At 44.7% G+C, this 15,525-nt stretch overlaps 1 protein-coding gene across 1 annotated transcript in view; it reads left to right on the forward strand.

Moving 5' to 3' along the window:
- LOC138656668 (EF-hand calcium-binding domain-containing protein 14-like) overlaps positions 1 to 15,525 on the forward strand; it is a 295,394-nt gene that overhangs the window by 212,043 nt on the left and 67,826 nt on the right. Inside the window, exon 7 of the mRNA XM_069743764.1 lies at positions 3,116 to 3,293. Coding sequence (XP_069599865.1) covers positions 3,116 to 3,293 — 178 coding nt within the window. The remainder of the gene's footprint in view (positions 1 to 3,115; positions 3,294 to 15,525) is intronic.

A 15,525-nucleotide genomic window follows, 5' to 3' on the forward strand; every position in this document is an offset into this window, starting at 1 on the left:
TGCTCGTACATTGCACTTGTTTGACATCTGAGTGCAGTCCAACATTTCACACGCTCCCATGAACTTGAATGTGTGCTTGTTATCCCGTTATTGGAAGCACTAGTCTCATGTTGCGTTTGATTTTTCATGCTGCCTGAGTATAAGAAAAAAAATGTCAGCTCTGCACTGACCCATAGTATAACATTTGGCCGAGAGAAATCCAATGAAACATCAGATAGCACTCGGCCGTGTTATATGCTAGTGTGAGTGAGCCATAAAATGCCGTCCAATCTGCAGGCACCATGTTATAGGGCAGGAGGACCTGAGCAGAATGATATATAGTTTTGTGAGGAAAGAATCAGTGCAACCTGTGATTTCATCATTTACAACTCTGCTGTTTCTGGGGTCTTTGGTCCAGTGAGCGGTCCTATCAGTGACTGACAGCTATCTCTGTATGCACTCTTATATAAAGAAAGCTGTCAATCACTCATCTGACCGCCTACTGGACCCAAAATCCCAGAAAGAGCAGAGGATTAAATGATGAAAACACAAGCTAGGTTATGTTCACTTTGGTATTTGGAACTTTTTTTACCTCAGTATTTATAAGCCAAAACCAGGAATAGGTGAAAAATGCAGAAGTGGTGCATATGTTTCTATTAGGCCATGTTCACACAGTGCGTTTTTTACCGCGGAACCGCGGCGGTTTTGCGGCTGCGGTTCCGCAGCTGTTTTCCATGCAGGGTACAGTACACTGTACCCTATGGAAAACAGGACACACTGTGCACATGGTCCGGAAATTGTAAAAAAAAAGACGCGCTGAATAGCTCCCGGAAAAAAGAAGGAGCATGTCAATTCTTCTTCCTGAACCGCAGCGGTTCTGCACCCATAGACCTCCATTGTGAGGTCAAAATCGCAGTAAAACCCGCAGATCAAAAATATATCTGCGGGTTTTACTGCGATTTGATGTGCAGAACCGCTGCAGCAGGAAGTGCGGGGGAGCGGGCGGAAGTGCGTGGGCGGAGTGTGGCTGCCCCCCCGTGCTCCGATCCCGCCCCCCCGTGCTCCGATGCCCCCCCCGTGCTCCGATGCCCCCCCCCCAGTGCTCCGATGCCCCCCCGTGCCCTAATCTCCCCCCCTTATACTTACCCGGCGTCCCGGTGTCCGTCCGGCCGTCTTCTCCCTGGGCGCCGCCATCTTGCAAAATGGCGGGCGCATGCGCAGTGCGCCCGCCGAATCTGCCGGCCGGCAGATTCGCTCCAAAGTGCATTTTGATCACTGAGATATAACCTATCTCAGTGATCAAAATAAAAAAATAGTAAATGACACCCCCCCACTTTGTCACCCCCATTGGTAGGGACAATAAAAAAAATTAAGAATTTTTTTTTTTTTTCACTAAGGTTAGAATAGGGTTAGGGTTAGGGGTAGGGTTAGGGGTAGGGTTAGGGTTAGGGGTAGGGTTAGGGTTAGGGGTAGGGTTAGGGGTAGGGTTAGGGGTAGGGTTAGGGGTAGTGTTAGGGGTAGGGTTAGGGGTAGGGGTAGGGTTAGGGGTAGGGTTAGGGGTAGGGTTAGGGTTAGGGGTAGGGTTAGGGGTAGGGTTAGGGGTAGGGTTAGGGTTAGGGGTAGGGTTAGGGGTAGGGTTAGGGGTAGGGTTAGGGTTAGGGTTAGGGGTAGGGTTAGGGGTAGGGTTAGGGGTAGGGTTAGGTATTTTCAGCCATTTTAGCCCTAAAAAGCTTCCTAGGAAACACACAGTAAAAAAAGGATAAAAAAACGCATCAAAAAACGCATCAAAAAACGCATCAAAAACGCATCAAAAAAGGACAAAAAAAGGACCTGCGTTTTCTGCCAAGAGCTGCAGTTTTTTAAAAAAACTGTCCTGAAAAAAAAAGGATGGAAATCCTGAACGTGTGAACATACCCTTATACTTTTCCTCTCATAGTTCCACTGCTGGTTTTTGGGCTAACAATAGTGATGTGAAATACTGACCAAATACTGAACATGTGAACGTAGCCTTGCTTTGAATCTTTTCTCACAATACTACTGTACATACCAATCTGCTCAGCTCGCCTGCTCTATAACATGATGCCTGCAGGTTGGATGGCATTTTCGTGATGACAGGTTCCCTTTAAATGATGGGAGCTGTGCACTGACTACTATTCAGCATGGATTAAATGTGATTGACATCCCCATTTAAAAGAGCATGTTCACATTTATGCACTATTATTATTTTAATTGTGTTTTGTTGTTGTATTGTTTGCCTTCAATAGATTTGATCAGATTATGGGTAACATTAATGTTAACAGGGAGCTGCAGACTTTTTATATGCGGTGTGTATATACAGTATGTACTTTACTTTTAATCGTAAGAACATATATGTTAACATCATATAAGAATAAATATCAAACAGTGATTAAAAAGAACAAAGGAACAGAAATGTATATATATATATATATATATATATATATATATATATACACACACACACACACACACACAGAACACCCAGTTTTGCCACAGGATGGCAGCATATAACCATGTTTTGCATTTTGTATCATAACACTTTCAGCAAAGGAAGATTTGAGTGTGTGTGTGCACTGTGGTGCGTGTGTGCGTGTGTGCACAGTGATGTATGTGTGCACACTGTTGTGTGTGTGCACATTGTGGTGCATGTGTGTGTGCACTGTGGTGTGTGTGTGTGTGTATGTGTGTGTGTGCGTATACTGTGGTGTGTGTGTGCGTGTGTGCACAGTGATGTATGTGTGCACACTGTGGTACATGTGTGTGTGTGCACTGTGGTGTGTGTGTGCGTGCGTGTGTGTGTGTGTGCACTGTGGTGTGTGTGTGTGTGCGTGCGTGTGTGTGTGTGTGCACTGTGGTGTGTGTGTGTGCACTGTTGTGTGTGTGGTGTGTGTGAGTGCACAGTGATTCCCTTAACTGAATCTGTCCAATGGAAACCACTGAAAACACATCATTCATTTGAGGCAGAAATCCAGCATTCTTACGTGTCTGGTTTTTGATCATCTGGTAAATGGTTGCACACTGTCACATTTAAGCTCAAATGATTAATGTCTCTGCTTTCTATTCTTCTTTTCTGAGTGATGTATTCAATAAAATTCTTGTCTTCTTTATGTCTTCACAGGGTTTGGAGTTAAGCTTTTCTCAAATATCACAGCTCAGGGATGATGTCTACTTTATTGAGAATGCTTTAAACCGAACAAAGCAAGAGCGTTTAGGAGAAAATGAAACAACCATGAAACCAACGAAGAGTGGAAGCACAGGACAGTCAGTGACTGAGCCTCACACTCCAGCACCATTGAGTATGTACTCTTCGGAGATCTAGTATTTTGCTATCTTATAGGACATAAGCAAAATAATAGAAAATATAATTTCAAATGTCAGATTATTAACACTGTCTGTGAATGTCTATTTCTTTTCCGAAGTTTGGAAAGCATGTTAAAGGGTTATTACCAAAATTGCATACTTTTTTTCATAGAGTACACTGAATGCCAACTTTTTGTTACTATACAAACCAAGCGCTACATAACATTTTTTTCGTTCTTTTTTCATCTCCATCAGTCAGCCTGTGTATCCATCTTCACAAACCTGAATGTGCGATCCTATTCTTGCACTGCTTAAGCTAAGTTTACCAGCAGCACCCTGCTTCTTCTATGCTGCACAACCCATCCCTTCCTCTCCTGTGTGCTGTACAATTGCCACACCTCTCTGAAGTGATGATTCAGGGCTGTGCTTACAGTGAGCTGACTAATCCACATGTAAGATATCACTTCCATCACAGGTTTGCTGCACTGTGCTCAGCTCAGCTATATCCATATAGTTGGCAGATAATTAAGCTAATCTATGTTTACAAAACACTATTCTTTGCTGCACTGCATGGTCCTGTGCAGAAGTCTGCTTGGCCAATTTTATCTGCCATCTACTTAAACATTACTCTTACCTTGTTTTCAGCCTAGGTCAAGAGCTCTGTTCTGCCTACATAACAGATCTTGTAATAACTAGACACACCAGAATGGAGACAAAATGTAGTTTTCTTTGATGCCTGTTGCTGACAGTTCAATATTGCAAAACTGCAAATGCTTCTCAGTTGATGCATATGGCAGAGGATTATCTTCTGCCACATGCTTCAACAAAGCAGCATTTTCAGTTTTACATAACTCACCTGTCAGCAGCAGGCATCAAGCAGAAAAGTAGATTCTATTCTAAACATAGAATATACTCTATATCCAAGGTGAATGCATAGCAGAGCTCTGATATTATACAGAAGAGAAAGACTATATTTACTGTGCATGCTCAACTAGGAGATGCAGAACTACAGCATGGGGAATACAACAGCAACTAGAGGGTAAATAGACCCTGGGGAACATCCTTCAAGAGTTATGTGAAATACAGAGCTGATTTAGTAATGTGTTATATTGACACAAATGAATAACTTTATATGTATATTATTATAAGAAATGTTACAGGGTCACTGGCACTGTATATGAGGGTAGATACAGGTGCGTCTTACAAAATTAGAATATCATTTATTTCAGTTCTTCAATACAAAAAGTGAAACTCATATATAGAGTCATTACAATGGGAAATGTTTAAGAACATCCTAAATAGGCAGTGTAAGCGGTTTATACCTTGTGGGAATAAAAGGACTAGAAATAGGAAAAACCCAATGTGGCTAAACAAAGAAGTAAGACAGGCAATTAACAGTAAAAAGAAAGCATTTGCACTACTAAAGCAGGATGGCACCATTGAAGCTCTAAAAAACTATAGGGAGAAAAATACTTTATCTAAAAAACTAATTAACCCCTTCATGACCCAGCCTATTTTGACCTTAAAGACCTTGCCGTTTTTTGCAATTCTGACCAGTGTCCCTTCATGAGGTAATAACTCAGGAACGCTTCAATGGATCCTAGCGGTTCTGAGATTGTTTTTTCGTGACATATTGGGCTTCATGTTAGTGGTAAATTTAGGTCAATAAATTCTGTGTTTATTTGTGATAAAAACGGAAATTTGGCGAAAATTTTGAAAATTTCGCAATTTTCACATTTTGAATTTTTATTCTGTTAAACCAGAGAGTTATGTGACACAAAATAGTTAATAAATAACATTTCCCACACGTCTACTTTACATCAGCACAATTTTGGAAACAAAATTTTTTTTTGCTAGGAAGTTATAAGGGTTAAAATTTGACCAGCGATTTCTCATTTTTACAACGAAATTTACAAAACCATTTTTTTTAGGGACCACCTCACATTTGAAGTCAGTTTGAGGGGTCTATATGGCTGAAAATACCCAAAAGTGACACCATTCTAAAAACTGCACCCCTCAAGGTGCACAAAACCACATTCAAGAAGTTTATTAACCCTTCAGGTGCTTCACAGCAGCAGAAGCAACATGGAAGGAAAAAATGAACATTTAACTTTTTAGTCACAAAAATGATTTTTCAGCAACAATTTTTTTATTTTCCCAATGGTAAAAGGAGAAACTGAACCACGTACGTTGTTGTCCAATTTGTCCTGAGTACGCTGATACCTCATATGTGGGGGTAAACCACTGTTTGGGCGCACGGCAGGGCTTGGAAGGGAAGGAGCGCCATTTGACTTTTTGAATGAAAAATTGGCTGCACTCTTTAGCGGACACCATGTCACATTTGGAGAGCCCCCGTGTGCCTAAAAATTGGAGCTCCCCCACAAGTGACCCCATTTTGGAAACTAGACGCCCCAAGGAACTTATCTAGATGCATAGTGAGCCCTTTAAACCCCCAGGTGCTTCACAAATTGATCCGTAAAAATGAAAAAGTACTTTTTTTTCACAAAAAAATTCTTTTAGCCTCAATTTTTTCATTTTCACATGGACAACAGGATAAAATGGATACTAAAATTTGTTTGGCAATTTCTCCTGAGTACACCGATACTTCACATGTGGGGGTAAACCACTGTTTGGGCACATGGTAAGGCTCGGAAGGGAAGGAGCGCCATTTGACTTTTTGAATGAAAAATTATCTCCATCGATAGCGGACACCATGTCGCGTTTGGAGAGACCCTGTGTGCTTAAACATTGGAGCTCCCCCACAAGTGACCCCATTTTGGAAACTGGACCCCCCAAGGAACTTATCTAGATGCCTAGTGAGCACTTTAAACCCTCAGGTGCTTCACAAATTGATCCGTAAAAATGAAAAAGTACTTTTTTTTCACAAAAAATTTATTTTCGCCTCAATTTTTTCATTTTCACATGGGCAATAGGATAAAATGGATCCTAAAATTTGTTGAGCAATTTCTCCCGAGTACGCCGATACCTCATATGTGGGGGTAAACCACTGTTTGGGCACACGGCAGGGCTCGGAAGGGAAGGCGCGCCTTTTAACTTTTTGAATGGAAAATTAGCTCCAATTGTTAGCGGACACCATGTCGCATTTGGAGAGCCCCTGTGTGCCTATGCAATGGAGCTCCCCCACAAGTGACCCCATTTTGGAAACTAGACCCCCCAAGGAACTTATCTAGATGCATACTGAGCACTTTAAACCCCCAGGTGCTTCACAGAAGTTTATAATGCAGAGCCATGAAAATAAAAAATAATTTTTCTTTTCTCAAAAATGATTTTTTAGCCTGGAATTTCCTATTTTGCCAATGGTAATAGGAGAAATTGGACCACAAATGTTGTTGTCCAGTTTGTCCTGAGTATGCAGATACCCCATATGTGGGGGTAAACCACTGTTTGGGCGCACGGCAGGGCTCAGAAGGGAAGGCACGCCATTTGGCTTTTTAAATGGAAAATTATCTCCAATCATTAGCGGACACCATGTCGCGTTTGGAGAGCCCCTGTGTGCCTAAACATTGGAGATCCCCCACAAATTACCCCATTTTGGAAACTAGACCCCCAAAGGAACTAATCTAGATGTGTAGTGAGCACTTTGAACCCTCAAGTGCTTCACAGAAGTTTATAACGCAGAGCCATGAAAAAAAAAAAAAAAATTATTTTCTCAAAAATGAATTTTAGCCCGCAATTTTTTATTTTCCCAAGGGTAACAGGAGAAATTTGACCCCAAAAGTTGTTGTCCAGTTTCTCCTGAGTACGCTGATACCCCATATGTGGGGGTAAACCACTGTTTAGGCACATGCTGGGGCTCGGAAGTGAAGTAGTGACGTTTTGAAATGCAGACTTTGATGGAATGCTCTGCGGGCGTCACGTTGCGTTTGCAGAGCCCCTGATGTGGCTAAACAGTAGAAACCCCCCACAAGTGACCCCATTTTGGAAACTAGACCCCGAAAGGAACTTATCTAGATGTGAGGTGAGCACTTTGAACCCCCAAGTGCTTCACAGAAGTTCATAACACAGAGCAGTGAAAATAATAAATACGTTTTCTTTCCTCAAAAATAATTTTTTAGCCCAGAATTTTTTATTTTCCCAAGGGTTACAGGAGAAATTGGACCACAAAGGTTGTTGTCCAGTTTCTCCTGAGTACGCTGATACCCCATGTGTGGGGGTAAACCACTGTTTGGGCACACGTGGGGGCTCAGAAGGGAAGTAGTGACTTTTGAAATGCAGACTTTGATGGAATGGTCTGCGGGCGTCACATTGCGTTTGCAGAGCCCCTGGTGTGCCTAAACAGTAGAAACCCCCCACAAGTGACCCCATTTTGGAAACTAGACCCCCAAAGGAACTTATCTAGATGTGTGGTGAGCACTTTCAACCCCCAAGTGCTTTACAGAAGTTTATAACGCAGAGCCGTGAAAATAATAAATACGTTTTCTTTCCTCAAAAATAATTTTTTAGCCCAGAATTTTTTATTTTCCCAAGGGTTACAGGAGAAATTGGACCACAAAAGTTGTTGTCCAGTTTCTCCTGAGTACGCTGATGCCCCATGTGTGGGGGTAAACCACTGTTTGGGCACACGTGGGGGCTCAGAAGGGAAGTAGTGACTTTTGAAATGCAGACTTTGATGGAATGGTCTGCGGGCGTCACGTTGCGTTTGCAGAGCCCCTGGTGTGCCTAAACAGTAGAAACCCCCCACAAGTGACCCCATTTTGGAAACTAGACCCCCCAAGGAACTTATCTAGATATGTGGTGAGCACTTTGAACCCCCAAGTGCTTCACAGACGTTTACAACGCAGAGCCGTGAAAATAAAAAATCATTTTTCTTTCCTCAAAAATGATGTTTTAGCAAGCAATTTTTTATTTTCTCAAGGGTAACAGGAGAAATTGGACCCCAGTAATTGTTGCGCAGTTTGTCCTGAGTATGCTGGTACCCCATATGTGGGGGTAAACCACTGTTTGGGCACACGTCGGGGTTCGGAAGTGAGGGAGCACCATTTGAATTTTTGAATACAAGATTGGCTGGAATCAATGGTGGCGCCATGTTGCGTTTGGAGACCCCCTGAAGTGCCAAAACAGTGGAAACCCCTCAATTCTACCTCCAACACACCCCTAACCCTTATCCCAACTGTAGCCGTAACCCTAATCACAACCCTAACCCCAACACACCCCTAACCACAACCCTAACCCCAACACACCCCTAACCCTAACCACAACCCTAATTCCAACCCAACTCTAAGGCTATGTGCCAACGTTGCGGATTCGTATGAGATTTTTCAGCATCATTTTTGAAAAATCCGCGGGTAAAAGGCACTGCGTTTTACCTGTGGATTTACCGTGGATTTCCAGTGTTTTTTGTGCGGATTTCACCTGTGGATTCCTATTGAGGAACAGGTGTAAAACGCTGCGGAATCCGCACAAAGAATTGGCATGCTGCGGAAAATACAACGCAGCGTTCCCGCGCGGTATTTTCTGCACCATGGGCACAGCGGATTTGGTTTTCCATATGTTTACATGGTACTGTAAACCCGATGGAACACTGCTGCGGATCCGCAGCGGCCAATCCGCACCGTGTGCACATAGCCTAATTCTAAAGGTATGTGCACACTCTGCGGAAAACGCTGCGGATCCGCAGCAGTTTCCCATGAGTTTACAGTTCAATGTGAACCTATGGGAACCAAAAATCGCTGTACACATGCTGCGGAAAAACTGCACGGAAACGCAGCGGTTTACATTCCGCAGCATGTCACTTCTTTCTGCGGATTCCGCAGCGGTTTTAGAACTGCTCCAATAGAAAATCGCAGTTGTAAAACCGCAGTGAAATGCGCAGAAAAACCGCGGTAAATCCACGATAAATCGGCAGCGGTTTAGCACTGTGGATTTTTCAAATCCGCTGCGGAAAAATCCGCATAGGACCAGAATACGAGTGCACATACCGAAACCCTAACCCTAGCCCTAACCCTACCCCTACCCCTAACCCTAGCCCTAACCCTACCCCTACCCCTAACCCTACCCCTACCCCTAACCCTACCCCTAACCCTAACCCTACCCCTAACCCTACCCCTAACCCTAACCCTAGTTCTTACCCCAACCTTAGTGAAAAAAAAAAAATTCTTTATTTTTTTTATTGTCCCTATCTATGGGGGTGACAAAGGGGGGGGTCATTTACTATTTTTTTTATTTTGATCACTGAGATAGGATATATCTCAGTGATCAAAATTCACTCTGGAACGAATCTGCCGGCCGGCAGATTCGGCGGGCGCACTGCACATGCGCCCGCCATTTTGGAAGATGGCGGCGCCCAGGAAAGAAGACGGACGGACCTCGGGCGGCCAGGTAAGTATAAGGGGGGGGAGATCAGGGCACGGGGGGGGGTGCCGGAGCACGGGGGGGTGGATCGGATCATGGGGGGGTGGATCGGAACACGGGAGGGAGGATTGGAGCACGGGGAAGGATTGGAGCACGGGGTGAGGGATCGCTGTGCGGGGGGGGTGGATCGGAGCACGGGGGGGGGTCGCTGTGTGCGGGGGGGGATCGGAGTGCGGGGGGGTTTGATTGCAGCACAGGGGGTGTGATTGGTGCACGGGGAAGCGGACAGGAGGACGGGGGAGCGGAGCACAGGACGGAGGGGAGCGGACCACAGATCGGGGGCTGGGGGGGCGATCGGAGGGGTGGGGTGGGTGCACATAAGTGTTTCCAGCCATGGCCGATGATATTGCAGCATCGGCCATGGCTGGATTGTAATATTTCACCAGTTTTTTAGGTGAAATATTACAAATCGCTCTGATTGGCAGTTTCACTTTCAACAGCCAATCAGAGCGATCGTAGCCACGAGGGGGTGAAGCCACCCCCCCTGGGCTAAACTACCACTCCCCCTGTCCCTGCAGATCGGGTGAAATGGGAGTTAACCCTTTCACCCGGCCTGCAGGGACGCGATCTTTCCATGACGCATATGCTGCGTCATGGGTCGGAATGGCACCGACTTTCATGACGCAGCGTATGCGTCAAAGGTCGGGAAGGGGTTAAAGCTGCCAAAAAGGAAACAGAGAAGCACATTGCTAAGGAGAGTAAAACTAATCCCAAACTGTTCTTCAACTATATCAATAGTAAAAGAATAAAAACTGAAAATGTAGGCCCCTTAAAAAATAGTGAGGAAAGAATGGTTGTAGATGACGAGGAAAAAGCTAACATATTAAACACCTTCTTCTCCACGGTATTCACGGTGGAAAATGAAATGCTAGGTGAAATCCCAAGAAACAATGAAAACCCTATATTAAGGGTCACCAATCTAACCCAAGAAGAGGTGCGAAACCGGCTAAATAAGATTAAAATAGATAAATCTCCGGGTCCGGATGGCATACACCCACGAGTACTAAGAGAACTAAGTAATGTAATAGATAAACCATTATTTCTTATTTTTAGGGACTCTATAGCGACAGGGTCTGTTCCGCAGGATTGGCGCATAGCAAATGTGGTGCCAATATTCAAAAAGGGCTCTAAAAGTGAACCTGGACATTATAGGCCAGTAAGTCTAACCTCTATTGTTGGTAAAATATTTGAAGGCTTTCTGAGGGATGTTATTCTGGATTATCTCAATGAGAATAACTGTTTAACTCCATATCAGCATGGGTTTATGAGAAATCGCTCCTGTCAAACCAATCTAATCAGTTTTTATGAAGAGGTAAGCTATAGGCTGGACCACGGTGAGTCATTGGACGTGGTATATCTCGATTTTTCCAAAGCGTTTGATACCGTGCCGCACAAGAGGTTGGTACACAAAATGAGAATGCTTTGTCTGGGGGAAAATGTGTGTAAATGGGTTAGTAACTGGCTTAGTGATAGAAAGCAGAGGGTGGTTATAAATGGTATAGTCTCTAACTGGGTCGCTGTGACCAGTGGGGTACCGCAGGGGTCAGTATTGGGACCTGTTCTCTTCAACATATTCATTAATGATCTGGTAGAAGGTTTACACAGTAAAATATCGATATTTGCAGATGATACAAAACTATGTAAAGCAGTTAATACAAGAGAAGATAGTATTCTGCTACAGATGGATCTGGATAAGTTGGAAACTTGGGCTGAAAGGTGGCAGATGAGGTTTAACAATGATAAATGTAAGGTTATACACATGGGAAGAGGGAATCAATATCACCATTACACACTGAACGGGAAACCACTGGGTAAATCTGACAGGGAGAAGGACTTGGGGATCCTAGTTAATGATAAACTTACCTGGAGCAGCCAGTGCCAGGCAGCAGCTGCCAAGGCAAACAGGATCATGGGGTGCATTAAAAGAGGTCTGGATACACATGATGAGAGCATTATACTGCCTCTGTACAAATCCCTAGTTAGACCGCACATGGAGTACTGTGTCCAGTTTTGGGCACCGGTGCTCAGGAAGGATATAATGGAACTAGAGAGAGTACAAAGGAGGGCAACAAAATTAATAAAGGGGATGGGAGAACTACAATACCCAGATAGATTAGCGAAATTAGGATTATTTAGTCTAGAAAAAAGATGACTGAGGGGCGATCTAATAACCATGTATAAGTATATAAGGGGACAATACAAATATCTCGCTGAGGATCTGTTTATACCAAGGAAGGTGACGGGCACAAGGGGGCATTCTTTGCGTCTGGAGGAGAGAAGGTTTTTCCACCAACATAGAAGAGGATTCTTTACTGTTAGGGCAGTGAGAATCTGGAATTGCTTGCCTGAGGAGGTGGTGATGGCGAACTCAGTCGAGGGGTTCAAGAGAGGCCTGGATGTCTTCCTGGAGCAGAACAATATTGTATCATACAATTAGGTTCTGTAGAAGGACGTAGATCTGGGAATTTATTATGATGGAATATAGGCTGAACTGGATGGACAAATGTCTTTTTTCGGCCTTACTAACTATGTTACTATGTTACTATGTTACAAACAGAGTGATCCATTTCAAGTGTTTATTTGTGTTAATGATGATGATTATGGCTTACAGCCAATGAAAACCCAAAATTCATTATCTCAGCAAATTAAAATACTTGATAACACCAGCTTGAAAAATGACTTTAAAATCTGAAATATTGACCTACTGAAATGTATGTTCAGTAAATGCACTCAGTACTTGGTCAGGGCTCCTTTACATCAATTACTGCATCAATGCAGCAAGGCATGGAGGCGATCAGCCTATGGCACTGCTGAGGTGTTATGGAACTGTGCTGCTGAAGTGACATGTCATCCCAATATGCAGCACCATGTCACCCCCATGAGCAGCACCATATCACTCCCCCATGTGCATCACCACGTGCAGCACCATGTCACCCCCCATGTGCAGCACTATGTCACCCCCCATGTGGTGCAGCACCATGTCACCCTCCATGTGCAGCACCATGTCACCCACCATGTGCAGCACTATGTCACCCCCCATGTGCAGTGTCATGATATGTACTTTTGCCCTGTCCTGTATCTGAATAATATGCCATTTGATGTATGTAACTGTTCTCTGGTGTCTATTAGCTGTAATTTAGGTATTTTCTTGGGCTGGGAGTTCACCTGTAACAATATGTCTCCTTCCCCCAATACTTGCAGCCCTCAGCTCTAATGTAATTAAGCTTTGTCAACATCACTAGTGGAGGAATAGCCATTCTTCCTCACAGCAAGTGGCTAGTCAAATGTACATACTACATAGATTAAGCAGAGCCCACCAGTCTAGAATCTTCTGGTGGACCCAACCATTGAATAGAAGGTGTGACCCCTACCCCCTTCATGGGCGGATCCCAGGAGCTCAGACAATCCATTCTTATTTTGAGATCAGATGTGAGTTGATCCTTGAAGGAGAAGGAGTGGGGATTCTTAGCTGAGGCAAGACCCCATGTCCATCTGTGACTGCGGAAGCGAATGGGGCGAGACTTGAGCTGAGGACATATCTCGTCGCTCGTGGGATTGTTTTGGGATCCCTTGGACTCGTGTGGACTACTGCTTTGTTAGCTGGCACAAGGATTATCGGGAGGTGCCCCCGAACCTGTTCTGTTGGACTAATTGTGGACTCTGTAGATCTACCTGCATGTGTTGTTCCAGCGTCCTTGATAATAAATCTGTTGAATCATCCCTCGGCCTGTTGTCCCTTCTTGCTCTGCCGTACACCCCGTCACATGCAGTAACATGTGACCCACATGGGCACCACCATGTCACCCCCATAGCCTCCCCATGCCTACCCAAACATCCCATACACATGAAAAAAAAGACCACCACATACTCACCTTGGTCCCGTTCCCCGGCGCTCTGCTTCTCTCTCTTTATCCAGTGTGTGGACTCTCCAGAGTACACAGCTGATTTGATGAAATTATGCCATCGTGTCAGCTGTTTCACATGCTGATTGGTGAAGGAAGTGGCCGATGGCCCCTCCTCCATCAAAGGAGTCAGTGGCACAATGCAGATGGAGACAGCAAGCAGGCACCCTGCGGCCCTTTGACCTCTGATTTCCAGCCCCTCGTTTGTCTTGGTCCGCGGGCCACACTGAGACAGCAAGAGGGCTGGATGTGACCCACGGGCTGCCCTTTTCCCAGGTTTGGCCCAAATGATTGCAAATCAATTAAGAAACTTTGCTTGATAATTATACAATAATATGAGGGAGCCTATAAGAGTGAATAGTGTTTTTCGAAATAGCTGTTACACTTCATCTGCTACTAAACTGTCAGTAATATAAGCACAGCACAATAATAAGTTTATGATTGGATTTAAAAATATCATCACTGAATGATTATCAATTCCTATTGTCATGTGTTTTTAAACAGTGTGTTTTCCATTGTTTAGAATTTTAAGAATTAAAAGTTATGTTTTACTTTAGGATCTTTATTAAGGGATCTTGATTTGCACAGAACAGTTGCTTTCATGTTGTTTTGCTGCCTTTGGCACTCGGTGCCTTGACTGTGTGCAAGGCATCATGAAATGTGAAGATTCCCAAAGGATTTAGGGTCGCAATGTAGTGTCCAGTGTCAGAAAGCTGACTGTAGATGAATTGCAGATAAGAGCAATATAATTGCAAAATATACTTTAGAAGTGATATTTACCGCCCTTGAAAAGATTTTTTTCTGTACGTGGCTCCAACAAACTCCTGGAAAAATGCAAGAGACAATGCCAGCTTTGATGAATTTCTGAGTACAGACACGGGCGCCGCTATCATGGGGCAAGTTGAGCCCTTTGCTTCAGGCGGCAGTCCTCACTAAAAGACAGGGGGCGGCAGAGCGGCGGTCAAAACACCTGGTGCCTACTCTCGATAATCCGTGACATTTGCTGTCACTAGTGTGGTGCATGCACTTCTGCTCACAACCCACGGTGTGCAATAACAGCCTGTCATCCCTGCACCTGCAGAGCAGCACATCACATATTGGCTGCTCTGTGCAAACAGGACCTGTGATGAGGTCACAGGAGGGGAGGAGTCATGGGTCACATGATCGGGACCTCCATGGATGGCAGGACTCTGCTGTGCTGGTTGCAATGGCAATTGTGTGTATGAAGTGTATGGACCGGGGCCGTGTGTGTATGAGGTGTATGCAGCAGAGCTGTGTGTGTATGGAGCGGAGCTGTGTGTGTATGAGGTGTATGGAGCGGAGCCGTGTGTGTATGAGGTGTATGCAGCAGAGCCGTGTGTGTATGAGGTGTATGGAGTGGAGCGGAGCCGTGTGTGTACGAGGTATATGGAGCAGAGCCATGTGTGTATGAGGTGTATGGAGCAGAGCCATGTGTGTATGAGGTATATGGAGCGGAGCCGTGTGTGTATGAGGTGTATGGAGCAGAGCCATGTGTGTATGAGGTGTATGGAGCGGAGCCGTGTGTGTACGAGGTGTATGGAGCGGAGCCGTGTGTGTACGAAGTGTATGGAGTGGAGCTGAATGTGCATGAGGTGTACGGAGTGGAGCCATGTGTATATGAGGTGTATGGAGCGGAGCCGTGTGTGTACGAGCTGTACGGAGCAGAGATGAATGTGTATGAGGTGTATGGAGCAGAGCCGTGTGTGTACGAGGTGTATGGAGCAGAGCCGTGTGTGTACGAGGTGTATGGAGCGGAGCTGAATGTGTATGAGGTGTACGGAGCAGAGCCGTGTGTGTGTTTTCGAGGTGTATGTAGTGGAGCTGAATATGTACAAGGTGTATAGAGCAGAGCTGAATGTGTAAGAGGTGTACGGAGCGGAGCCGCGTGTGTAGGAGGTATACGGAGCGGAGCCGGGTGTGTATTAGGTGTGCG

The sequence above is a fragment of the Ranitomeya imitator genome, chromosome 1 (genome assembly GCF_032444005.1).
Source record: "Ranitomeya imitator isolate aRanImi1 chromosome 1, aRanImi1.pri, whole genome shotgun sequence".
Classification (NCBI taxonomy): Eukaryota; Metazoa; Chordata; class Amphibia; order Anura; family Dendrobatidae; genus Ranitomeya; species Ranitomeya imitator.